The sequence below is a fragment of the Gossypium hirsutum genome, chromosome D11, assembly GCF_007990345.1.
Source record: "Gossypium hirsutum isolate 1008001.06 chromosome D11, Gossypium_hirsutum_v2.1, whole genome shotgun sequence".
NCBI classification, from domain to species: Eukaryota; Viridiplantae; Streptophyta; class Magnoliopsida; order Malvales; family Malvaceae; genus Gossypium; species Gossypium hirsutum.
In genome coordinates, this window is record NC_053447.1 from 35,128,684 (window position 1) to 35,141,775 (window position 13,092).

The 13,092-nt window shown below is 31.9% G+C and overlaps 2 protein-coding genes across 5 annotated transcripts; one reads left to right on the top strand and one right to left on the bottom strand.

The window, feature by feature from the left end:
• The first annotated feature begins 2,756 nt into the window (after positions 1-2,756).
• Positions 2,757-7,575, top strand: LOC121223083 (uncharacterized). Of its 4 annotated transcripts, none has more exons than XM_041104067.1 (8): positions 2,757-3,202; positions 3,323-3,380; positions 4,131-4,245; positions 4,353-4,423; positions 5,237-5,524; positions 5,740-5,782; positions 6,939-7,047; positions 7,280-7,575. In XM_041104067.1, exons 2-8 carry the CDS (start codon positions 3,357-3,359, stop codon positions 7,356-7,358), a joined length of 729 nt encoding a protein of 242 aa, XP_040960001.1. In that variant the 5' UTR covers positions 2,757-3,202; positions 3,323-3,356; the 3' UTR covers positions 7,359-7,575. The 4 variants fall into 4 exon arrangements, with proteins under 4 accessions (XP_040960001.1, XP_040960003.1, XP_040960002.1 ...); XM_041104068.1 differs by having other exon boundaries at positions 2,771-2,907; positions 3,062-3,380; XM_041104069.1 differs by lacking the exon at positions 3,323-3,380 and having other exon boundaries at positions 2,767-3,202.
• A 287-nt stretch (positions 7,576-7,862) lies between these two features.
• LOC107898520 (ras-related protein RABH1e) lies at positions 7,863-10,290 on the bottom strand. The gene is made up of 6 exons (XM_016823998.2): positions 10,018-10,290; positions 9,487-9,557; positions 8,818-8,906; positions 8,626-8,737; positions 8,398-8,488; positions 7,863-8,303 (listed from the first exon to the last, which is right to left on the bottom strand). The coding sequence occupies exons 1-6, from the start codon at positions 10,132-10,134 to the stop codon at positions 8,157-8,159; spliced, it is 627 nt and encodes a 208-aa protein (XP_016679487.1). The 5' UTR covers positions 10,135-10,290; the 3' UTR covers positions 7,863-8,156.
• Positions 10,291-13,092: the final 2,802 nt, after the last annotated feature.

Here is a 13,092-nt window from a genome sequence, read left to right on the forward strand (position 1 = left end):
TAGAAACAAACAATCCATATTTATATATTAAATCGAGTTAGTTTTTGGTACACTCGTAGTTTAGTTTTTTTATTCCACAACAACCTTGAAAAATTGACAATTGTATCCTTTTAAAAAAAATATTTTACTATACCCCTCTAGGACACTTGTCAACCGCCTGACCCTACTTGTGGAGTCTAAAGACTCCACTAGCAGTGTACCAAATAATTTCTCACACCAGCTTCTTTTGTAACATCCCTAATACACCCTGAGTCAAGAATAGTGCTAAAATGAGATGACAAGTGTTAGAAATTTCGAAAGAAATAAAATAGGTATTATTGGTACTAGTAGAGAAGATGGTTGAATGCCAGAAGAAATTGAAAAGACTCATGTATTGAGAGAAATAAATTTGATGTATTAACAAAATTATAAAGAAGTGAAAAGTGATGGGGCCATAGTAAAAGTAAGTAAAAGTTGAGGGGTTCAAATGTAACATCCTTAATCCATCTCCATCGCCGGATTAGAGTTACAGAGTATCACAACACATAACATAACAATTTAAGTCCATTCAAACCTACCTTTCATTCATTGCATAATTACAATTATAGGCCTTAAATCGAGCTTATGGGGTTCTAAAAATAATTTGAGAACAATCAGGGATTGATTTGATACAAAACAGAAAGTTTTAAAAAAAATCTAAAAATTTTGAAAATCACGACCGTGTGAAAAAGCCTAGGCCGTGTGGCTCAAGGACATGACCATGTCATAGCCCGTGTGCCTGATCGTGTACAATTCGAAATATGGGTCACACGGTCGTATTTTAGCCTGTGTACCTGCTCGTGTGAGTATTCGAAATATGGTCACACGGTCGTGTCGCAGACGTGTGTATATTCGAAATAAGGTCACACGATCATGTCACAAGCCATGTGCTAGATCGTATGAAACTTGCATTTAAAAACAATAAGACACACGACTGTGTGGGTAGGCTATGTGTGACACACGACCGTGTGACAGCCCGTGTTCCAGGCCATGTATATCTTAAATACCTTCAAAAACAAGTCAAAACATAACCCATTACTTAGGTGCCAAGTCATAGTAACAATTTACAATGATAAGTCCGCCAACCACAATCATTCAACAGGTGAGTCCTTATGACTATAAACATATTGTATAATCCAATCAACCATATTAGATCATTAATTATCAAGTTATTTATACATTTCATAAATCATGTGCACATTTATACAATTCGATAACAAATCATATAACCATTGAAATCTACCCGATGAACGATATAACGAATTCGGGTACGCGGTTAACCATCCAAAACCCACCAGAACGCTCAAACGAGCTTAACCAACCGAAAACACACCTAGGCACCAAGTTCCTAGCTCGTAGGCTAACATCCCTTCGAAACACACCTGAGCACTAAATGCCATGCCCGAAGGCCTTATATCCGCCCCCGGTAACACAACAAAATCACTGTAATGTAACATGATAGTCCGCAACAAATGTTGGACTTCTATATATTCAGTGAACAATAATGAATCAATAGTTACCATCTCTTCATAAACCAAACCCGTATCGCGTGCATTAAAAAAACTATTAGCATACCAATTGTATCCTATCCTATGTTCATCGGTTCACTATATATATTTCAAACATCAATGCTCAATTTAATTACTTTTTCAACTCACATTCACTACTTCAATTTACTAATTTCAGGATATTCAACAATCTCAATTCACAAATAATATAACATTTAAATTTATACAAAATTAAACCATATGAACTTACCAAAGTTATTCAAGAGGAAAAATGGAATGAAGAAATTGCGGCCATAGTTTCAGGCATTATTTTAGCCATAGTTTCTATTTTGCAAAGCAAATACCCCCTTGTTTCTACAATGGTATCAGAGTCTCTCACTTAACATTGCAACAATTTCTTTTACTATAATTTAGGCTTCACACTAGATCAAACCAATTGATTTGGAGCCTATCTAAAATAATTGGTTGCATTACTACCTAACAGATAACGTTTTTAATGTCTTTATTTTCTTTGGATCTTAAGTTTTTTTGTGTTTTATCCTGACTTTTTAGAGTTCTTTTACAAGTGACTTAAAAGAAGATACTCGTTTTCTTATTTTTAATATCTCACATGAGTTAGCCAATGGGTTATAAAGGGCTAAAAGTGATTTTTCAAAAAAAAAATATTTTTTTAATTTTTAAAGTTAGGATTAAATTGACAGTTTTTGTAAATATTGAGGGTCAAATTATTGAATTTTTTGAATTAGAACTAAAATGGAAAATTTAGTAAACATTGAGGGCTAAATTTGTTGAATTTTTTAAATTTATTTTTAAATTGATAGAATGTGTAAACATTAGAGGGCTAATTTTGTTACTAAATTAATAATAAAAAAAGCCTATATAAGCTCAAAGTAACTAAAATATTTAATTTCGAAAAAATTAGTGACTAAATAGATCATAATAATAATAATAATAATAATAATTAGGTGATCATTTTTATAGTTTATTCATAAAAATAATAATTTTCAGCATGCCCACATTTTAATTTAATAGAAGATTAATTTAGACATTTCAAAATAATAAAGATTTATTTATTTTTTTTCAATAAAAATTCTAATGCATGTGATTAATTTTGCAATGGAAGCAGTATGCCATATTTGGTTAATAAAGCAATTTTCAAAATTGAAGATATAGTAAAATTTAATTAGACGTCCATACAAATAAGGAAATAGAAAGAGAAAAGAGTGGATCTAAGTTGATGGTGACAGACAGAAAACACCGAGAGGTGACAGCAGAGGGGAGTGACCCGTGATCTCTTTTTCCTGAACAACCTTTGTCTCCTCTAATATTTTCTTTTTTTGCTTTCAGCTTGTAGCTTCACGTGCACCTTACCTTAAATCTTGTATATTCAATCTTTTCTGTTTTTCTCATCTTGCCCTCCACAATCCACCAATTTCTTATTTTATCTTTTACATGACAAATAATCAATATCTCTAAATTCAAACTAATTACAATATCTTTTCAATTATTAAAATTTAAAAGATTTTTCATTTTAGGATAAACTTAGAATCAAAAGAAAGAAAGGGGGATAACAAGGGAAAGAAGCGAAGGGGCAATTAGGTCAAAGAGAAGGAATGTCGTTGTCGTCCAAGTCGTGATCGCCAGCATTTCTTAGGCTAATCGCGCCACCCTCCGATGTAACCCCTTTTTAACGTTCTCTTTTTTATTTCTTATACTATAAATATAGAATTATAACAACTTCACTGCAACTTACACAGCAAAAAGAAATTTCATCTACATTTCTTTATTTTTCTCAGATTTTTCTCACTCTCTGCCTCCTTTTTCTCTCCAATGTTAGTTGAATCGATCCAGGAGGTCAGATTTCTTTTCTTTAGTTTTTTTTATTTTTTTTTATTACTATTGGTTCCTTTATGTTTCTGTTTTTAAATTGGAGCTGTTTCTGTGTTTTTTTTTTGGATTGTGTTCTAGATTTACCGCTTGAGAAATTGTAGGGAAAACGGTGAAGGAAATTTTGATAATTCAAGATTTCTTGCATTTTCACTGCTTGGTTTCATTCTCTCGTTCTTCTTCTTTTTCTAGGCGGTGGACTTTTCTTTTAATGGCAAATTCATAGCCGTTTTGATTTCGTCATCTTCCATTGCTCTTTTTTTTTTAAAGTTATTTCGTTTCCTTTTTTTAATTATTTTAGGAAACTTGAATTTCCTGTTTGGTAATTCCGAAAATGTAAGAAAAGAAGATTATTTCACTTCAAATTGTTGCATTTTCTTCTGTTTCTTGGCCAAATGGAATTGCTGTTTTCTTTCTTGCATTGCATTATGTCTATTTATGATTCCTAATTCACATTGAAAAAAGAAGAAAGAAAAACAAGTAAAAACAATGTCTCTGTAAATTAGTAAATTAGATTCTTTTTCCTTCAATTTTTTGCAGTAAATTGCCTCCCATTACTGAATCCGAGAATAGTGTTGACACCAACTTGTGCTTTTAGTTTGGAAATAATCCAAAAATGGAAAACCAATTAATTTTTCCCATTGTTCCGCAATCACTGTGGCTTTCATCATCAAATTTTGTTTTCAATGCTTGATTTTAACACATAATTACTTCCAGGAAAAACCATTCTTATCAGGGATGGTGGATGGAAGCACCAATTTGCCAGTCAACCTTTCCTGCTTTGAGCTGATTAAACCAAGCTTGGATGAGACCAACCAGCATTGTTCTCTTGGTAAGGATATTAATGTCAGATATAATAGTGTTCAATGTCCTATTCTAATAGATGTCTTGCCCATTCTTATCCGCATGTTTAATGAATTCCTTTTTCTGAAATTTCAGATGTCTTGCCTATTCTAATAGAGGAAACTTCATTTTCAGCAAGAGAAAAATGCAGCTTAAACACTTCACATGTAAGTTCATTCCTAATCTGCTGCAGTCTTTTTCTCCTACCCTATAAAACAATCCGATTGTCTTGGTCTGAGGGGAGAACTTTTAGAAACTGACTTGATCGATTGAATAACCTGAGGTGCTCTTAATCAACCCTATTTCTCTTAATAGCAGTCTGCATTGTTGTTGATGGAAATTCAGTTCCAGTAAGAGAAAAATGCAGCTTAAACACTTTCCTGAACTGACAGGTGTAAACCTGCAAAAATGTCAGTTACATGTTTATATCAGTTTTGTAACCTTTTGATCATTAGTATAAAAGGCCTGTTTAAAACTTGATATGGCTTGAAAATCAGTTTCTCCTGTAAAAATTGAAAGGCAAGCACACTACTCTTTGAAAGACCTGCATTTTGGCTTTTTGTTATGCTCACCTTCCTGGAAATCAGCTTAAAATCCCTCCTTGTGTCTTCTTTAGATCGGATCAGTTCATTTGTTGGCAAAGAGAAAATTCTCATAACTTGGAAATTAAATTAAGTGTACACTACTGCCAGCCCGCTGAGATGCTTTCATTATAGAACATGTGCTTAACTTTAAATCTGTTCATGTCCCATTAGATTTAATGCTGAAGTAAATTCCTTTTTGGCTTCTATTTTTGGTATTTTCTAGATTCTATACTCTGTAAATAATATTTCTGATCCCAATGATCTCTGTTTAAAAGTTAGTTCAAACCCTTTGTTCATTTTCAATCTATAAAATGAGACTATAAAATGGGAAATTGGAAATTATTTGAATTGTGCTTGAGCATTCTATGCTTCTATTTATTTTCAATCTTTATGCAGGGCCAGGATGTCTATAGCATTTCTGTCTTGCCTGAGGAAGGAAACATGAGTCCAAAATGCACACCACAGTTAACTTTTTTGAGCCTCTTAGAAGTTCCTTTTTCATCAAAAAACCAGATGTGTTTGGATGCGCAATTGAGTTGCCAGAACTGCGTCGATTTGAAAGTGGATAGTGAAGATGCTTATTCATCGTGCATTCTGGATATAAACATTGAGAAAGAGACTCCCGACCTACTGAAGTCTAATGATGAAATTGTTGGTAATTCAAAAAGTGAAGGCGTGGTTACAGTAAGTTCGATTTACTTATCTTTACATTGATCTTGTGGAAAGTTTCTCTTCATTTTAAGGGGCATATGCAGTGAATTGCAGATCATACACAGTTACTATATACCTACTTTAATCATCTAATCATCAAAGCATTGCTGATTTTCCTTGAGTCTTGGACTCTTGGTCTTTATCTTCCTTTACTCTCGATGCTAACATTAAATCTCAATGAATTACAGCATTTGCAGAAGGTGTTACAAAGACAAGCAAGCTTAAACGTAGGTGAGAGTTCACTCAGCTTTGATCTGTCAATGAGTTAATTGCACTAAAACATACTCTGAGAGGTAGTAAGCATACTCTATTTGTTGGAGATTGAGTGGGGTCTAGTCGCATTCTCTTCACACTGATTGACCATCTTGTTTGACAATGGTGAATTTATTGACAAATCATGGTTTTGAAATAAATGTCCAAAGGCCATTCATTTAAGAAAGCAGCTGATAGCAATCTCAGCAACCAGTGTAGAGCTGGAAAAGAAGAAAGAAAATTTCTTTGTCACACAATCTGGATGGTGCCATTACCTATATAAAGGTCATTGATGCAAAAGTTTGATACATAGACAGGAGGTGAGTAGAAAAGAGTAAATGTAAGATTAAGAGAGTTAGCGCCATATGGAGAATAAAAGAAAAACCATGCACTGGCAATAAACACGTGAACCATTGTCAAACATGATGGTTGATGAGTGTGAAATAAATAGGACTGGGCCGCATTCAATCTCCAACGCTAGTACTATATATAATTTTTTGAACACTTTTCTGAGTATCCCCCATAAATTATCTATGGATTCATTTTCCATTTCCATGATTTAGCCATGATTGCATTCTTTTGCTTAAGACTTGGTTGATAGTTTCTTCTGAACAAAAAACATCCAAAGGAGTAGAACATTCTGCTAGTAACCTAGCTGTCATGAAGAAAATTCTGTCTAATGTTTCATGCATATTGTTTGATGTGGTGTTTTGACATCAAGACTTACATTTTTTCAATAGAATGTTTATGATAACTATAAGAAAAACAGAGGTTCCCTTGGTAATATGTTCATGTGGAAGCTATTAGAGTCGGAAAACAGGTTTATATTCTTGTAGCCGTGGCCGTAGACCCAAACTTTCACCTTCAAGAAGATTAAAGCTGACAAAAGAACTTCATTGACACATTTAATTTCAGTGCACTAACAGTTTAGAAACTTTTACTTCAAAGGGCTTTGAGGAATTGTAAGATTGAACTCGATTATCTCGATCAGTAAAAGCTATGTGGTTTTTGGAATTGTCTGCTACCTTTTCTCTGTGCCATTGACTGTCTACTTCCATTTGTGCATATTACATGTTTGCTTCCTCATGCCATGCGGAATTTGTTTACAACTAAAAACTGAATTTGATTGGAGCAGAGAAATCATCGAACGAGAGGGTTCATGATGCACCAAGCAACAGATGGAGAAGATACAAACGAGCTGCATCATTTGATTCGAGGAAAATTGTCCTCCTTTTCTCAATCTTGTAAGCACTTTTCTGGCAAATTTTCATAATTGATACTTCCATTTAGCAAAGACAATAGATGAGTAATAATCTCGTGCGGACATATTTCAAATCTAATGTGAGGGAGGGTAGGAAATATTCTCTTGGAGATAAAAAAATAGAAGGGTTTATGGAATTTTAATATGTTTTAGAGAATGTGTTTAGGTTATAAGTTGTTTGTAAACTGAAACATTTGATTGTTTGTTCGGATCAGGTCAAGTGTGGGGACATTGATATTGATTTATCTGACGCTGAGAGTTAGACAAACAATTGATGGGTTCAATCATGTGTAGCACTTCCTTCAACTTGTTTTCTTTTTCCGTCTTCAGAGCAGGCAGCTGGCTGGCTGGCTTTTTATGTTCCTTTTTTTCTGAGTTTCCATTGTAAATACGAGTAGAGAGATTCAGCATGTGCCAACAGATTTTCCGAATATAGTTGGAAACTTCTAGTGTCACCTGTTTCATTACATGATAACCTAGTATGGCTCTCAATAAATGAGCATTCACCAAATTTGATTCAATCGGGTTCAATTAATTTGATTTAATTCTAATAACATTGATTAATGGCTTGAACTAAATTCAAGTTTGATATAATTTCGTTTTTTTCCATGTTAATAAAAATTCCTATTTAATAAATTCAAGAATAAATAATTGATTTGAAGTGAAGCAAATGAAAATCGAGAAATTTTTTATTAGGTAAGCAAACTTAATTTTTATACCATGAAATTATGTTTTGAGGGTTTTTTTTTTTAACGGCTGCACTGTCCGTTCCCACGACCCCCCAGAAGGAGGGGAAAATGAAAAGGAAGCTTTCATTTTAATATAGAATATTAATCTGACATCATGAACATTAAAGATCCCCAACTCCCAATAAATGACTATTCCTAGAATGTAATTTTCCGAGACAAAAAAAAAAAAAAAGAGAGTTGGAACTCTACTTCCCACCCAAATGCATGGAATAATATAAAAAGACTTCACGAACTACCACAAACAAAATGAATCACAATGCTTTTACCGTGTCTGCTAAGTTTTACTTGTGTGGTTAAATAAAAATGCTTAAATGCTTTCTTGTTTAGTAAAACACTATCTGTTTTAACATGCACAACCGCCTCCTTGCTGCTCTGTATTCTGGGATGAATTGCCGCTCGACTTCAAGTTCACATCAACCATGTCTTCCTGTTTTGTTGAAGAAAGGGTTTCCATCCCTGGTAATGCTGCTGCTATCTTGCGGAACAGTGGCTGCCATTTCACATTCATTCATGCAACTCCCAAGTTAACAAACACGCATGTGTATATGTATATAACTATCAAATAATGTTGTTTTGTTTATCACCTTGATGTTGAATCCGGCTTTGGCACTGGTTTCAATGAACATGATTCCAAATTCTTTTGCCTTGTTATCTCCTTCCTCTATAGAAACCTGCCTGTTTAATCACCAATCGACGGTATAAATGGAAATAACATTAAGAATTACTCTAAGCCGTGAGTGTTTAAAACCCTCTTAATCATTTAGATATTGAAAATCAATCTAAAAGGTTGAAGTTTCCAACTCAACACTGACCTTTTATCAACAAGATCAGTTTTGTTGCCAACAAGGACAATAATGACATCACTGCCTCGTTCTGTGCGTACCTCTTCAACCCACTTTGAAGTGTTCAAAAATGATTGTCTATCTGCAAGGAGATATCTAAGTGAGGAATATAAATAATCTAATGTTCCTGGTTATCATGGGAGAGTTGTTTTATATACTTACTAGCTACATCATAGACAATTACTGCAACAGAAGAATCTCTAATATAACTTGGAATCAGACTCCTAAATCTCTCCTGGCCAGCCGTATCCCTGTGAGATTATACGATAGAACTCAAATGAAGATAAGTCAACTGAAAATTTTGAAGAGCCTATCAATTATATCAACCAATAAATTGGATTCATTAGCATGCTATATTCTCAAAAGGGATCATCAGGAACCGAATATGGGAGAGACTAGACGGTTATACCAAATTTCAACTAAGCAAAATGACTTGGGAATCGATGACTCTGGATAGTTTTCTTCAAGAAGGCAGAGTTCACAACTGATGAACTAGTTTCTATCTCTAAAAAGTTGTCGCATTTCCCAACTGCATAGAAGAGGAAATGCTAGGAGATTTCAACAAGAAAACGTGATTTTTTGTTTGTTTGTTTCACCAATTCGAAGCTCCAAGGGTGACAACACATTATATCTGCCTCACAACAAAGGCAAGCTCTTTTTGGAACTAATTCAAAGCAATCAAACAAAGTCCTATTTAAGTTCACAAGAAATGTGCTTATGCTCATTCAACATTGATGGAAACCGTTGAAGAGTCGTATAAAATAGGCGTTGAACAGAGTTATCCAAGATTTTACATCGTTAAAAAGAGAGAAAAGGAAGGAATCGTAGTACCAAAGCTGCAATCGAACCGTTCTATCTTCAAGATACATTGTTTTTGACAAAAAATCAATTCCTATAGTGGCCTGCAATTGATTTACGTCAATAAATCACGAGCATATTCAAGGAAAATATACATATAAACTGTCGATTCACCTATGCTATGATCTAGACTACGGTAAACCCAAATTCAACAAATTTGAAACAATTAAGATAGGAACAAAAACATCATATAAATTATAAAATTTAAAAAGAAAAAGAAAAAAGATCTGTTTATCTGTTTAATATATTATGCAAAATTGATAACAAATCCATTTACTTTTAAAAACAAGCATATTTCAGAACTAAAAATAATTTCGTTAGAGATCAACAAAACAAGCAAAAACGATATGAAATCCGTGATTAACGCTTCAGATCAATATGTAACTCGAATACGTTTAATGACAATGTAGGAAACAGAGGAAAAGGGTCAAATCATGCTTGAATCGGCGAGAATCAATGAAAAGGCACGTCGAATTGTTTAAAAGAAAAGGGAAAAAGGAAAACCTGATAAGTGGTGTCGAATTTATCGTACATGAAGCGGGTGATGATGCTGGTTTTGCCAACGGATTGATCGCCTAGGAAGACCAGCTTGTATTTGGCGAGAGGGGACACTGTCGCCATTTTCTTTGCAATTTGTTCTCTCGATTTTTTATGGTAAACGAGAGAGATTCAGATCTGATATATGGAAGAAATATGGTTCTCAAATTATTATGATGAATACTATAGATGGAAATGGAAATTTAATGGAGATGAAAAAGGATGGAAAGCTTTGAGAAATGAGTTCATATTTTTATTATATAAACGAAGTGTGACGAGTAGGACGGCTCAGTCAAAATCTTTGAACCGGTATTCTCTTTCCTTTTTTACCCCTACCACCACATTTTTCTTTCTTTCTTTCTTAATAATAAAATCCTTTTGATTTGGCATAATCGGCTATTAATATTTATATTTTCTTTTATTTGGTCCTTTTTTTTTTTAGCTAAATCTAGTTTTTAATTTTTTAAAAAGAATTAAATTATTATATTTTAACGGGAATACAAATTAAAACATTAAAATTTTAAACATAACAGCTTTCATCACAATACAGGTCTACTTTATGCTACAGTTTATGAATTTTTTATTTTTTTGAACATTTTTTATAACTTTTTAAATTATTTGTTGACTTGCATATTAAATAAATAGTGTTATTAATATTTTAGTTAGCGTTTTTGTTAAAAAAAATTATTTGACTTTTTTGAAAAATTAATGATTAAATTTAACTTTAAAAAAATAAATTAAATTGATAAAAATATAAATATTGAGGAAAATGATAGTGGACGAAATTTTTCATTGCAGGATTAAGTGATTAATTTTTGTTCATCTGTTTTTTTTTTGTCCGATGTGCAATTTTATCTAATTTTACAATGTTAAATGAATATTCTTTTAGTTTTAACTCAAAAGTTTTGATTTAATTAATTTAAATTTAAATCTGAATTTAATAATAATAATAATAATAATAATAATAATAATAAGGTTATCACTTTAGTTCTGCTTCGTCGAAATTAAAATAAATCCAAATTTATTTTAAAAAAATTAAAACAAAAAATAATTTAAAGACGATATTGTGTGTGTTGAGCATGCAAATTTTTTGATTGTTTGTAAGTGGAAGGATTCTGAATGACTTCTTCACCTGGATTTTTGACTCTTGCATTTGAGTTTTCTTTTTTTCTTCTCTCTCTCATTTTTAATTAATTACATCCAAAAAGAATTACTAATCAAATGAGTATTTGTTTGGAAATAATAATAAAAAGTGTAAATAGGAGGATGGTAAAGTAGTCAATAATGAGATAAAAGAATTTAAATCAATCAATATTTAACTAAACAATTAATTATTAAAAATAATACACAATTCTGAAACTATGTAACAAAGTAAAATATAATATTAAATTGAAAAAATAATAAATAATTTAGTAAAAAGATATTTACATTAAATTAGTAAATATATTTAATAATTAATAAATAATTGTTGATTTTTTTTTCAAACCTAGTCCACAGAAATCGTTTTTTACCTACACCGAACGAATAACGAATAGATAAAAAATAATAATTTTAAGAGGGTTTACTTCTTTCAGTAGTTATAAAAAAATTAAAGTAATAATATTATCATAATATTATATTACCCCATAATCTTTAATACCTCTCAAGTACCATTGTTGTTCGAATACGATTCGATATTGTCTCTTCGGAAAACTATTACTTTAATGTTTCATTCTTTTTTTATATAATTCTAACTTATTAATGCTAACAATCTCATTTTTTTTATCGGTATTTTTATTAGATGCTACTTCATTGAATATATCTAACTGTTGGATGCTATTTATAAATTTAGTAATATGATGAAAAATAAAGATATTCTCGTTAGTTCCAAAGTTTCTCCAAACTCATGCTTTTATATATATCATAGATATATAATATAATTTATAACATATTAAATTGAAAATACTATTATAAATAAAAAAAGGTTAATATACTAAAAAATCCCTTAAATTACTAAACTTTGTTTAAACAAACCTTAATACTATTTTTATAGTTAAGTAAGCCCAAGTAAGCCCCTAATCTATTATTTTTATTCATGAAAGCACTTGATTTTAATATTAAATGAAAATATTTTGAAATTTTAAACTAATTTATATTTAATACTGATGTAGTTTAAGGGGATTATTTAATTAAAAAAATATAATGGTTTTTTAAAACAAAGTGCAATAATTTAAGGATTTTTTATATTAACCTAAACAATATGTTGTCACTTGTGTTTATAAATTTAATAAAATAAAAAATTATAATCATAGTAAAAGTATATATAATTACAAAATATAAAATAACTTTTTATACATTTATTAAAAACAATATAGATAGCTTGGACAAATTTTGATATCTATATTTGAAGTTGGATTGAGCTTAGGCAACTATGTATAATATTGAAAACATCCATAGACTCAATTTGAACCTAGCCCAACCCATAAATACATCCGGATATCATATACTAAATAGATAATTAACAAGTAAAGGATTAATTTATCACTGATATGGTCAGGTCAAATTACTCATCAATTAACAACTTTGATATTAATGTATTGTAACACCCCTAACCTTTATCTGTCACCGGAACAAGGTTACGGAGCATTACTGGACTTTTCAAATCAATTACGAACATTTCATAGCATTTAACATACATATCAAAAACTAATTATAAATCACTCATATTGTTCCTTGTATGAGCCCTCGAGACCCAAAATACACATTAGAAACAAATCAGGACTAAACCGAAAACTCAGAGAATTTTTTACAAAACTTCAAAATTTTTCTTAGGTGCAGGGTGTCCACGCCCGTGTGGCCAGGCCGTGTGGGCATTTGAAGTAGGGCACATGGCCGTGCCCCAGCCCGTGTCCAATTTAGGGTGCTTATTGACTTGGGTCACACGGCCAAGCCACACGCCCGTGTGCTAGGCCGTGTGAGCATATTGACTTGTAATATTAAGGTGCAGGGGTCACACGGCTAAGCCATATTCCCGTGTGCTAGGCCGTGTAAAAATACTTGAGC